The 12,646-nt window shown below is 34.7% G+C and overlaps 2 protein-coding genes across 3 annotated transcripts in view; one reads left to right on the plus strand and one right to left on the minus strand.

The window, feature by feature from the left end:
* Nucleotides 1-163: 163 nt before the first annotated feature.
* Nucleotides 164-6,022, minus strand: pmm2 (phosphomannomutase 2). The gene is made up of 8 exons (XM_016531451.1): nt 5,748-6,022; nt 3,138-3,249; nt 2,949-3,025; nt 2,743-2,834; nt 1,770-1,869; nt 1,393-1,468; nt 1,187-1,302; nt 164-1,053 (listed from the first exon to the last, which is right to left on the minus strand). The coding sequence occupies exons 1-8, from the start codon at nt 5,820-5,822 to the stop codon at nt 949-951; spliced, it is 753 nt and encodes a 250-aa protein (XP_016386937.1). The 5' UTR covers nt 5,823-6,022; the 3' UTR covers nt 164-948.
* A 235-nt stretch (nt 6,023-6,257) lies between these two features.
* LOC107722950 (mitotic spindle assembly checkpoint protein MAD1-like) overlaps nt 6,258-12,646 on the plus strand; it is a 99,645-nt gene continuing 93,256 nt past the window's right edge. The window contains exons 1-9 of one of the 2 annotated variants that reach the window (XM_016531449.1): nt 6,258-6,334; nt 7,238-7,409; nt 8,343-8,483; nt 8,745-8,924; nt 9,944-10,068; nt 10,163-10,244; nt 10,757-10,887; nt 10,983-11,097; nt 11,607-11,668. In XM_016531449.1, the coding sequence (XP_016386935.1) occupies nt 7,266-7,409; nt 8,343-8,483; nt 8,745-8,924; nt 9,944-10,068; nt 10,163-10,244; nt 10,757-10,887; nt 10,983-11,097; nt 11,607-11,668 (980 nt within the window). In that variant the 5' untranslated portion in view covers nt 6,258-6,334; nt 7,238-7,265. The remainder of the gene's footprint in view (nt 6,335-7,237; nt 7,410-8,342; nt 8,484-8,744; nt 8,925-9,943; nt 10,069-10,162; nt 10,245-10,756; nt 10,888-10,982; nt 11,098-11,606; nt 11,669-12,646) is intronic. The other variant, XM_016531448.1, reaches the window with a different exon arrangement.

Below are 12,646 nucleotides of genomic sequence, written 5' to 3' on the forward strand. Positions count from 1 at the left end.
AAGCAAAAAACAACAGAAAATATCAGTTAAGTAAATACTTTTATTCATCAGTCTAAAATGTGCATGCGAGTAGGTTGAAACGGAGAATTGCAATTTCATTTTTTCAAATGTGTTGCTAATAAAAATAAGAACCTATTATGTTTTACACCTTTTATGCGTTTAGCTCAGAATATGTACAGTACTCTTTCTTACGGTGTTGAAGTCATACATGTGAAATATACGCACCAATATCATATCCATACAGAATATATTTCCTGTTTATTATAGTGTTTGCATTCACTTATTTTACTTAAGCAAGCAGATTAACAACACTTCCAACCAAGAACTATTGGTTGTTGTCAGGAAATTAACTATTAAGTCAGTTTAATTTGAGCAAAAATCGATCAATTCTAAGTTAATAAAGCCCTTTGTCCTGATGTCTTTTTAAATTCCTCTTATGAAAATGAGACTTAAATTGTTGCACCTTCACCATTAATTTTAGTTAAGAAGTTAGTCCAGCCCACACCTATCTTTATTAATCACTTTTGCTCCTGATAAAAAAAAACAGTAATCCTTAACACATGTACAGTAACATTTTATGAAACCCATCCTGTCTTAACTGAATGATATCTGTCTTTTCATTTGGACCAAAGTGTTTAATAAAAATAAGAGTTTAAAGTGTATATTGTCCAGTACTGACATGACTGAAGGCACAGATGTTCAGACATAATCACTGCACCAGTCAGTTCCTTAAACCTGTAAATAATGCATCAGATTACATATACAATGAGCACGTACAGATGTACTGTATGTACCAAGTTTATCCAGTACCTGTCATGAGGTACAATCATTGAAATACACAAAGACAATAATGGCTTAGACATGTCAAGTGAGACTCCTATTCATAATTTCACAGTTCATGGACGTTGTAGTCTTCTACTGTACTTCATTCTAGATGGCAGAGGTCTTTCAGTTGAAGGAGAGCTCCTTGCAGATCCTCACTGTGTCCTCAGGTGACTTGACCTCATGACCGATTGTTCTGGGGTCTACAAAGATTTCATAATCGTTTCCCCCCTGTTTGGGAAAACAAAAACCATCACAAAACTGCTTAATTCAAGCAAGTCTGGGAATTTTATGAAATAGCATGTGTGCATGAATGCATGAATACTACTGTTAGTCAAGATAGCATCACAGATTTTGGGCTCACAGGCATAGTTTTGTCTCCAAAGAAATGGATGCGCTGGTATGAGTCTTTCTCTACAATTCCCAGACAGTAGCGCTTATCCCAGCCTTCTGGAAACACATCAAAGCTGATCTGCCCACCTGCAGAAAAAAAAAAACATACATATGAATACATTATGTATATATTATTGACTAGACAACCACATATACTGTACATAAAAAGTTACGAACCAATGGAGAAAGCTAGTCCTTTCCCAGCAAACTCTTCTTTTAAAACGGAGACAAACTTTTCTCTAATTTTCTCCTTCTGCATAATAAGAACATTAAAAAAGTCAATCAACCTTTAATGACACCCTTTGAAAAGACAATGGCATGTGTTGATGAATACATAAAAAAAATGAACAGTACTCATGAACACTATAAATACACTGAATGTTTTGTGCATATATTTGTATGTGTATTTAAATAGATTTTTGTAATTATTATACATACCATCATCACCCAACTGCTCTTTAATTTTGTCCAAGTCTGATCCTCCGACCACCCCGACTCTCACTCGCCGTCTCAGTTCAATCAAGAACTGATGCATGTCAGGAGTTGCTTTCTACCTTATCAAGTTCAAAAAATTCGATTCTTTCCTCTTGGCTGCAGCTTCGACCAATTGGAGAGACATTCAGCATTCCAGTACGGAATTCAATAAATGTGCCTCTGAGATGAAGTAAAAATACCGTAAGTATTATGGTTGCAAACAAAGATGTGTATAAAAAAAAGTGTATAATATATATGTGTGTGTGTGTATATATATATATATATATATACTGTATATTTGTAATTATCATGATGTTGTATTTGAGTAAAATATATTTACATCATTCAAAACTCAGTAAGATTTTTATTTAATACAGCAAAACAGTAATAAGTGAAATATTATCTTTTAAAATGTAATTTATTTTTGTAATGTCAAAGCTGAATTTTAAGCAGCCATTAATCCAGTCGTCAGTGTCACATGATCTTTCAGAAATCATTCTAACACAGTGTTGCCAAGTTTACGTATTTCTTCAGGAATTGGTCTACTTTTATACTGTTGATAGCCTATTTCCCCTGGAACGCGATTGGTCTGGTTTTAGCCATGATTGGGCTAGTTTTGTTACGCAGACCTGGCAACCCTGTTCTAATCTGTTGATTTGATACTCAAGAAACATTTCTTATTATCAATGTAGAAAACAGTTGTGCTGCTTGATATTTTTGTGGAAACCATAATCATTTTTTTTTTCAGGATTATTTGATGAACAGAAAGTTCAAAAGAACACAATTTTTTGGAAATAGAAATCTTTTGTGACATTATATAATCTTTACTGCCACTTTTAGATCAATTTAATGTGCTAATTGCTGAATAAATGTATTAATTTCTTTTAAAAAAATCTCACCGACCCCAAACTTCTTAACGGGTGTTAAACTATTTTTTAAGATATTTAAAATAAACTTTAATATTGGCAATCAGTATTGACAAACTTTAAAGTAATGCAGTAAAAATATATTTTCCCCCATGCAACAAAAGACGTAAAGTTGTGATAGCTTCACCTTTTTTTGGGCAGTTTTATCTTTGAAAGGTAATTGAGGCAGAAATTGATGAAATCCTGTAAAACCTCCTCTCCCATGTATGCCTGAATATTCTGATTTCAAAAAAGAAATTAGAAATAGAAGAAATCCAAATAGAAAAGCAACTTACATAATTTGCTGGACAGGTTTTTGAGCATATTTAATAGTAAACTGAGAATGAAAATTACCTGTATAGAGTGCAGCTGCCCAAACCGGTATGCTACCAAACCGTTCTCAGCAAATACATAATCCACTCTATCAATCACTGTAAAGGATATGAAAAGTTTAAGTACTCATGAACACTATAAATACACTGAATGTTTTGTGCATATATTTGTATGTGTATTTAAATAGATTTTTGTAATTATTATACATACCATCATCACCCAACTGCTCTTTAATTTTGTCCAAGTCTGATCCTCCGACCACCCCGACTCTCACTCGCCGTCTCAGTTCAATCAAGAACTGATGCATGTCAGGAGTTGCTTTCTAAAGACAAAAACATACAACTTCATCCCAAGCACAAAATTAGAGAATGTCAGTTCTTTTTTACTTATGTAATATGTATATGACCTTTTCCACTATGTGCGGTTTCATGAATTGCTTTGTGCTTCATAATTATTTTACTAGTCAAATTTAGCTAAACATCCATTAAACACTCTATTACATATTTTAAATATAGATATGTTGTGGAAAAGTTTTTTGTTTTGTTTTGTTTACTTTACATAGTATTTCCTATGTCCAAAAATATTAAAGAAGTATAAAGCGATATTAAAACTATTTTTTTCTTTAAATCAGTGTAAATAAACAGTAGATATTGTGTCAACTTGGCCCATTGTGTCAAATTAAAAGTGTAACAACATCCCCTGCTATAGGGCTATAAGTGTTATATGTATTTATTTTTTTCTTTCTTATCCATTGAAACATTCAGTAGCTTTTCTGTACTTTTGTAACAGAAGTGTTTATTCTTTTGGGATGAAATACAGCTTTACAATCTTTTATTTTATATACATTTAAATCAGTGTGCCGAAGAGACGGAATGACTTGAACAAGCAATGAAATTAGCCAATAAATAAATTATAATAAAATATTTCTTATCTTAATTCACTTCTTCAAAAACATTTTTTCTTTTCTTTGAAGAACATGGATTTCCACCATCTTGGAAAAACTGCGTATATGAGGTAATCTTATTTTAAAAGTGTGAAAAAGTCAAGTGAATTAAATCTCATCACATTTTATAATGAATATACATGTTTTAGGTATACCAAGCAATATTTTATCAGGCAGAAATCGTGTGTAAAAATATTTAAAATGTATAATTCTTATCCAGTAAATCAAGAAAAAACAGAAAAGTCATGGGGTCTTTGAATATTGTTGTGGACAATGTTGCATTGTGAAACGTGTTATTTACCAGCATGTGTTTAAAAGGTCAGTTCATAACTATATCTGACTTCCAATGTTTATATACAGGTGCATCTCAATAAATTAGAATGTTGTGGAAAAGTTCATTTATTTCAGTAATTCAACTCAAATTGTGAAACTTGTGTATTAAATAAATTCAGTGCACACAGACTGAAGTAGTTTAAGTCTTTGGTTCTTTTAATTGTGATGATTTTGGCTCACATTTAACAAAAACCCACCAATTCACAACAAATTAGAATACTTCATAAGAAAAATACCAATAAAAAAAACATTTTTAGTGAATAGTTGGCCTTCTGGAAAGTATGTTCATTTACTCTACATGTACTCAATACTTGGTAGGGGATCCTTTTGCTTTAATTACTGCCTCAACTCGAACCAAAGACTTAAACTACGTCAGTCTGTGTGCATTGAATTTATTTAATACACGAGTTTCACAATTTGAGTTGAATTACTGAAATAAATGAACTTTTCCACGACATTCTAATTTATTGAGATGCACCTGTATAATTCCGATGCGATGGCGCCGCATGCGATGGCGTGCGGATTCCGATGCGATGGCGCCGCAGACGGCAGCCTCAGTGTTTGACTCTCCAGTGTTTGTACTGTTTTTGTTAGTTTTTCCTGTTTTTTGTTTCTCAAACACGATCAGTTTTACCAGGGATGAGCTGCTGAACATTCGGCAGAACACACCACACAATCTTCTACCGGATTTCGTTTATTCGGACGTTTTGCTGAACGTTGTACTTGGCGGAGCAGCTGCGCTGATCAAGCGCTTCAGGACGCGCAGACGGGACAGTCAGGCACAAGAACAGTTTCTTTCCCCAGGCAATCTACCTCATGAACAGTTAATGTTCTCCCATTGTGCAATTAAAGTACAGTATGTGCAATAACCTTATACTTATTTATCACCCTAAATCCTAGTACATCCCTACAACTTTATTTTATTTTATTTTATTCTATTCCTATTCTATCTATAGCACACCTGTACATACAATTTATTCTTTTTTTGTGGCTTATATTTATGCATGTGTATTTTATTCACATCTTATTTTTATTATCTGTGTGTTGTTGTTGTCTCCGTGTACTGGAAGCTTGTGACACTATAACAAATTCCTTGTATGTGCAAACATACTTGGCAATAAAGTTCTTTCTGATTCTGATTCTCTGATTCTGATATAAAATCTATCTTCACCTCACAAGCAGACTAAAATAGTTCATGGAGAATTAAAGTTATCTTTAAGAGACAGCCATGACTGTCATTTAGGATGTACTAAGAAAGAAGATTAGATTATTGTGTATTATCACCACAAACCTGCATTCACAATACATATTTGACTTTATAAAAACACATTTACAGTGAGGATTACTGCAATCAGAGCACAAGATGCCTATACATATCCTCATTGAGTTTTATTCCTTTACATCCGCCCCTCGCCTCACTTTCTTAAAGGCAGTTGTCAATTCACAGTAAATTATTATAAATCACTTATCATTACCGCCAGGATTCACATCTCGTACTGTAAATTAACAAGACTAGCTAACGCCTTCTGCTTTATTTCACTCACCTGGCGAGCTGCTGTTAAAGTCCCGTCCACATCAAACAGGCACAGTGTTGTCGGGTCCACGCTTGAACCGGCCATTGTAAAATTTGCAAACTTTGTAAACCAGTGTACGATCCGTATGAAGTTTTGCAAAGACTCAAGTGTCAATCCTCCAGCATAAGAGTTTCAGTTCATCTATTCAGCAGTGCAACGTCACATCTTCCGTGTTGTCGGAAGTGTATTGGAGCGCCTGAGCTGCGCGTCAGAGTGAACGGCCTCCGCGTGCTCATGAACCAGCAGCAACCGGAAAGAAACAACAACACTAGGGCTTGTGTGTTACTGCTTTTGTGCAACAATTCCATAAACGAGAAGAATAAGTTGGATTTTCCAGCCTCGATGTACATAATAGTTTTAGCGCGTCTTATTGAGAGTTGTATATAGAATGACTTAATCTATTCCGCTCGCCCACACAGGGGGCGCTGTTGTGTTGTTGAGCGAGCCAGCTCTCATTTCCTCACATATACGAAGTAGCGGCATCTCAACCAACGAAACAAAACTCCTGCAAGTTCAAACTAGAGCAAGCGCCAAGAGAGACGGCTGTGAATAGTGAGGTACGTACTTTCTATCTCATATATTTATTAATTCTAAAGAAAGACACGCATGTTAGTGCGTTCTAGTATGTGAAAAAATTGTTTTATTGACGAATATTAGCGAGGTAAATTTAGCTGAACGCTTGCTAATTAAACACACTGAACTGTTAGCTTGTGTGATTTAACTTCAAATAGCGTCTCTGTTAATGTTTACCTCATAATTAAGTATTTTAAAGTAGTTTTATTTCGTTATTTCATCTGTATTAATGAGTTATTGAGTCGGAAAAGTTAATACCTTGTGTTGGACCATGTTCGATGAGAATACGACAGTAACGTTACTCTCTGAGAGACATTCTAGTACAACTTAACTTATACCGTTTAAATGTCACGATATATGAATAAGGTAGACCTTTAGTACCATGGTATGTAGCAAAGTACTATAGTATCGTCATCTGATACCATCGGGGAAAATATTTCCACGCTCAGTAAGTGTGTGTCAAGTGAGCAAGTGTCATCTTTTAAAACACCAGACCACTATGATATGATTTAATAGATGCTTTTTAATTAACTGTTAACAAAATATGAATTATTGAGATTCTTATGTTATGTTCAACAATGGGAACATACTAGAGAATGCTATATTTCGTTTTTTTTTAATAAAGAGACATTATTTGAAAATATTATTTTTTCATATTATTTTTGAAGAAAGTTGATAATTGAAATACACCTTATTCTTCACCATAAACTTTCAGGTATACTTATATTTTTTCAGTATTTATTTGTTAATAGCATCCTAAAGAGGTACAGAATGCATCCTCCTTACTATGTATTAGTATTATTTAATTTTTGGTAGGTTTCTTGAGGTAATAGAGGTTTATGAATGGCTTTTTACACTTTTATACATTTAAATTGTTCCTAACTCAGCAGAGAAGGCTGTCAAGACATAGTCAGTATGGACGATATGGAGGACACCACAATCTTCTCAACGCTAAAATCTTTCAAGAGTTTGATATCGGGTCCAGATCACTCTTTGCTGGAGACTGAGCCAGCCTATGGAAGAAGTGACCTTCAGAAGCTCTATACTAAAAGAGTGGAGGCAAGTCACAGACTCCTTTCATATTTTAGCCCTCATTTTTATTGAAATTTCAACTTGGTGGTCTCATAAAATGCAGTATGTCTCTTAAAAGAATAGTTCACCCAAAAATGAAGATTTGCTGAAAATGTACACACTCTCAGGCCATCCAAGATGAAGATGAGTGTGTTTCTTCATCAAAACGGATTTGGAGAAATTTAGCATCACGTCACTTGCTCACCAATGGATCCTCTGCAGTGAATGGGTGCCGTCAGAATGAGAGTCCAAACAGCTGATAAAAACATCACAATAATCTACACGACTCCAGTCCGTCAATTAACGTCTTGTGAAGTGGAAATTAAGCTGAAACTTAAGTAATTAAAACAATTTTAAATTCAAATCTTTGCTTCTGGCTAAAATAATATTGCTTTCTCGAGTAGAGTGCAAAAGTTGTCTGGTCTGAATCTTTCACAGACCAACCACCGTTCGCAAGCAAAAACAGTTCTAAACAAATATGTTGGTGGATTTTGATGTGAGAGTACAATAGTCTCTTACTTTAGGAACCGTTATTATGGATTATGTAGTCATATTTTACCCAGAAGCAACGGTTTAAAGTTAAAATGCCTTTAATGATGGATTTGTTTCTTACAAACGCACATCTTTCGCTTCACAAGACATTAATTGATGGACTGGAGTCGTGTGGATTACTTCTGGATTATTGTGATGTTTTTATCAGCTGTTTGGACTCTCATTCTGACGGCATTCATTCACTGCAGAGGATCCATTGGTGAACAAGTGATTTCTCCAAATCTGTTCCAAGGAAGAAACTCATCTACATCTTGAAATGCCTGAGGGTGAGTGAATTTTTAGTAAATTTTCATTTCTGGGTGTGAACTATTCCTTTAATATAGTATGTGTGGAGCAGATTACTGAATTTTTTGTTGTTGTGTGTGGTAGTTAGAGGAGGCTGCAGAGCGTGTCCGTTCTCACACTAGCCTGTTGCAGCTCACTCAAGAAAAACAACAGATGGAGCTTAGTCACAAACGGGCACGTATAGAGCTGGAGAAAGAGGCACACAGCAGCTCCAGAGACTTACAGGTGAGTGATAGTTGGCATATTCCTGAAAATCATGTGTTCTGCTGCAGTATTTTCTTTTACTGTTCCCTTACTCCCATTTTCTAAACCTATTCCTCAATATAAAAAAAATTGCAACCTAAAACAGAGTGTAAAAACACTGTAGACAAAATCCATTAGGATGTGATTTGGTGCGTTCAGGGCTAGACTATCCAGTCTTTGCTGTGAAAAACCTAATTTGACCTGTGTTTGTGTGTGTATGTGTCTGTCTGATTACATTTACAGAGGGAAATTGACCGTAACAGGGAGTTACTGTTGAAGATCAGACGTCTGGAAGAAAAAGAAGAGAAAGCAAATCAAGCTCTTAATGAACAAATGGAAAACAACAAGGCTTTAAAGCGTAACCTTGAGGAACTCCACAAGAAAGCAAATGAAAAAGACCGCAAACTTACCGAAGCAGACCAGGTGTGTGTGTTCATGTATCTTTTGTATTAGTATTTGTAGAGAGAGAAAAATGCTATAATGAAATGGTTTGATGAACTATTCAAATATTATTTCCTATTGAAACATAAGATTAGAGTGAAATATCAATGGTTGTAACTGTTTTTGTAATAGCCAATAGCTGCTAGGTCACCTCACAGCCTGCCAAAATCATGGTTTGATGCTTACTAGTGCAATTCCTGTCAGCATTTTATTAGACAACAAAACTGACAGGTGCCTCTGGAATAATAACAGTCATATAAAATTTTTTTGAGAAGGACAATGCAGAATAACATAATTGTTAAAGTTTCATGCAACAAATGCCCTGCATGTCGACTTCTGTGTGACTGAATGTCAAGATATGTGAATGTACATAACTAAATACATGCAAGCATATATACATTAAACTTCCAAAGTTTGGGGTTAAGAATTTTTGAAAAATTATTTTTGAAAGAAGTCTCTTATGCCCCAAAGTTGCATTTATTTGATCAGAAATACAGTAAAACAGTAATAATGTTAAATATTATCACAACTGTTTTCTATTTTAATTTATTTTAAAATTTAATATATTCCTGTCATGGCAAAGATAATTTTTTTCAGCAGTCATTACTCCAGTCTTTCCGTCGTCGTCTTATTATTGTTAATGTTGAAAACGGATGTACTGCTTAATTTATTTGTGGATTTTTTTTCCAGGGTCCTTTGCATAATAGAAAGTTCAAAAGAAAATCATTTATTTAGAATAGAAAACATATGTAACATTACAAATATTTTAACAGTCACATTTAATTAAGTAAATGTGACCTTGCTGAATAAAAGTATTAATTTCTTTCAACAACAAAAACAATTCTTACTGAGCCTGAACGTCTGAACAGTCGTGTACATGCACAAAAATTAAAATGACTGTTCGCAAATCTAGTTTTGTTTAAAAAATTAAAAAATATATTTTTCTGTTAATACAGTTTGGATTCCAGTTGTTTAATTGAAGTATTTTGTTTATGTTGTAGATGATCAGTGAGTTGAAAGATGAGACACGAAGGCTCAATCAAAAGATCCAGATTCAGGAGTCCAAATTCTCAACCCAGAACCTGGAGATTCAGGCCCTGCAGGAACAACTGGATGTACAGCGCAAGTATGAACTCCCATGTACACAAACACACACAGTTTTTCTCATACTCTCTCTTAAATACAGATGTACTGTGTTGTTTTTCATCTGATGCTAACAGGAAGTACAAGGATGTCAGTCAGAGGTACCAGAATCTGCAGTCATCTCATTCCATCAGCACAGAGAGTGAACTCAAGATGAAGGTATTTCTGTTTGTCTTATTCTTGAATTTCTATGATGTTTGGAGCACTGAGGGATAGGGCTGTGCAATTAATCGCATGCGATTGTCATGCGCATCTCGTCAGTAAAGTGGGTTCCGTGATTGGTAGTAAATCGCCATCACCTGCTTTCAGATGGAGCGGCATTTAATACACGGAGCCGTAGTTCACTAACAAGCTAGGCGATATCGCATTCATAATCGAATGCGATTCATCTGTGATTATGAACGTGATATTGCCTAATTGTCAGTGAACTACGGCTCTGTGTAGTGAATGCCGCTCAATCTGAAAGCAGGTGATGGAGATTTACTACTAATCATGGGACCGGCTTTACTGACGAGATGCGCATGACAATCGCATGCGATTAATTGCACAGCCCTACCGAGGGATGTCAGAAGCACTGGTACTTAAGTACCAAGTCAGTTAAAAACATTTGCACCATGAAATTGCCTTTTATTTGTGTCCCACTCACTCTTATGGGTGCTATCCTTCTGCAGGAGTTGGAGAGGCGTTTGGCTCTTCAGGAGCAAGACTCTGTGATTGTGAGGAACATGAAATCTGAAATGGTCAGGCTGCCTGAACTGGAGCGGGAAATTAAACGTCTGCGGGAGGAAAACGCTTTCTTACGGTATCAACATTCTCATCATCAAACTTTTTCTGTGATGGATGCATACATAAATCATTATAGTACTACTTTCAATTATCTCTCAATTTCCATCTCAGAGAGACAAAAGAGAACAACAGTCTGCTGAAAGAAGAGACTGAGGGGTTGAGGAAGAAGTTGGAGAGAGTGGAGAGAGTGATGGAGGAGAAACTCAAAGCGGAGTTGGAGAAAGAGGTAAACAGTTACACACATACAGAGGACAGTTTGACATTGAGCGTTTAATATAATTCTCCTCTAAAAATATTGTGTATTATATCTGCAGTTTTATGGGCATTCGTGGTCTAAAATATCTCTTGAATGAACAAGAATTTGTCCATGTCTTAGTAAAAGTTCTGACAAAATAATTTATTTCTTTTGCTTGCAATAAATATTTATGTGGTGCATTTTTAATGTGTAATCTTTGCAAATTGTTTTGTAATGTCTGGTCTTTAGATGCTATGAAAGATTGACTCTCTGATTATTAATTATATTGTGCTTGATATTTCACCCCAAAAGGAAAAATTAGGAAAATAGATTTGCATAAAACAAACAAGTCTCTTGCCACTTTTTTTCAGAATTGAAACAAATTATGAGATTTTATTTAAAATGTAAAGTATTTATACATAATGGAAGTTTTTGTTTTGCCATATATTGTATGGTGATTTTAATCCATCATTGTGTCTGGATGTGATTTTATCTTCTAGAAACTGGAGCAAGAGCTGCAGGCTTGGGAAAACATTGGCCAGGCTGCAGGACTTAATATTAGGTGGGTATTTTCTTAATATATTTTTTAAATAAATGCATAGCTAAAGTAATTCTCTGGCTAGAAATGTTGCTTTTAAAGTCTAATAGATAGCTGATAATCAATATATGAAGCCAAATTTGAGGGTATTATTATTATTATTATTATTGTAAGCAGCACTATTTGAAATCTAAAAAAACCTAATAGTTTTGGGGGATATGGTGGATTACAAAGCCACTAGAGGGTGCTCTGATCTCAAGAAACTTGTCTCTCCTCAGTGTCTGCACCTGTGTAGGTCTGTTAACTTGTGTTAAGTCTCAGTTGTTATTGCTTGTAAATTCTACATGCTCTCTGGCAAGGGTGTAACTTTGGTTTGAGAAGTGGGGGGGGACACAAAATGGGGGGAAATGTTTTCGATTTGAATCCCATTTCCTGCATGTACATACATTTAGGGACTATGGTGATACAAAATCCAGGAAATAAGGCCTTATTTCATTAGAATCTTGATGTCAACAGGTTCATAATCAAATCATTCATAAGGTTGTTTTTTTTCAATTAATCAGTTAATCTAATCTGAAATATTAATTTATAATTTTCATTTTGATTTAATGAGGAGTAGAATAACAACCTAAATTTTGGTTTATTTTTCCACACAAAGCTATTGTATGACTACAGAAAACCTGGCATAAAGGTTTTCATGTTGCAATGAATAGAGTGATTGGTAAATTATTAATTTCTCATTTAGTTTTCCATTGAAGAAAAAAAAGCATACAGGATTAAAATGATAACAGAATTGTCATTTTTGGTGAACTACGGTCAAAGAGAAGGTGGAAAATGGTCATGTAAGACTAAAATAGTTAAATTGAGGGCTGGCTCTCTATTATAAATAATAAAAGTTATTAAACCTTCAGAAAGCGGAGTTATTAATATGTATAAATCATTTGGCTAACCTCAGGCTGGTTCTTATCCCAATCCCTCCCCACTTTCCAGGTTTTTTTTTTT

Source organism: Sinocyclocheilus rhinocerous, unplaced genomic scaffold, assembly GCF_001515625.1.
Source record: "Sinocyclocheilus rhinocerous isolate Xijiao unplaced genomic scaffold, SAMN03320098_v1.1 scaffold3, whole genome shotgun sequence".
In the NCBI taxonomy this organism is placed as follows: Eukaryota; Metazoa; Chordata; class Actinopteri; order Cypriniformes; family Cyprinidae; genus Sinocyclocheilus; species Sinocyclocheilus rhinocerous.

Coding starts and splice junctions, on each gene's coding strand:
- pmm2 (XM_016531451.1), bottom strand. CDS start 5,822: ATGGCCGGTTCAAGCGTGGACCCGACAACACTGTGCCTGTTTGATGTG. Junction 3,250..5,747: donor CTTTAACAGCAGCTCGCCAG/GTGAGTGAAATA, acceptor TTTTGTCTTTAG/AAAGCAACTCCTGACATGCA. Junction 1,469..1,769: donor AATTTTTTGAACTTGATAAG/GTAGAAAGCAAC, acceptor CTTATTATGCAG/AAGGAGAAAATTAGAGAAAA.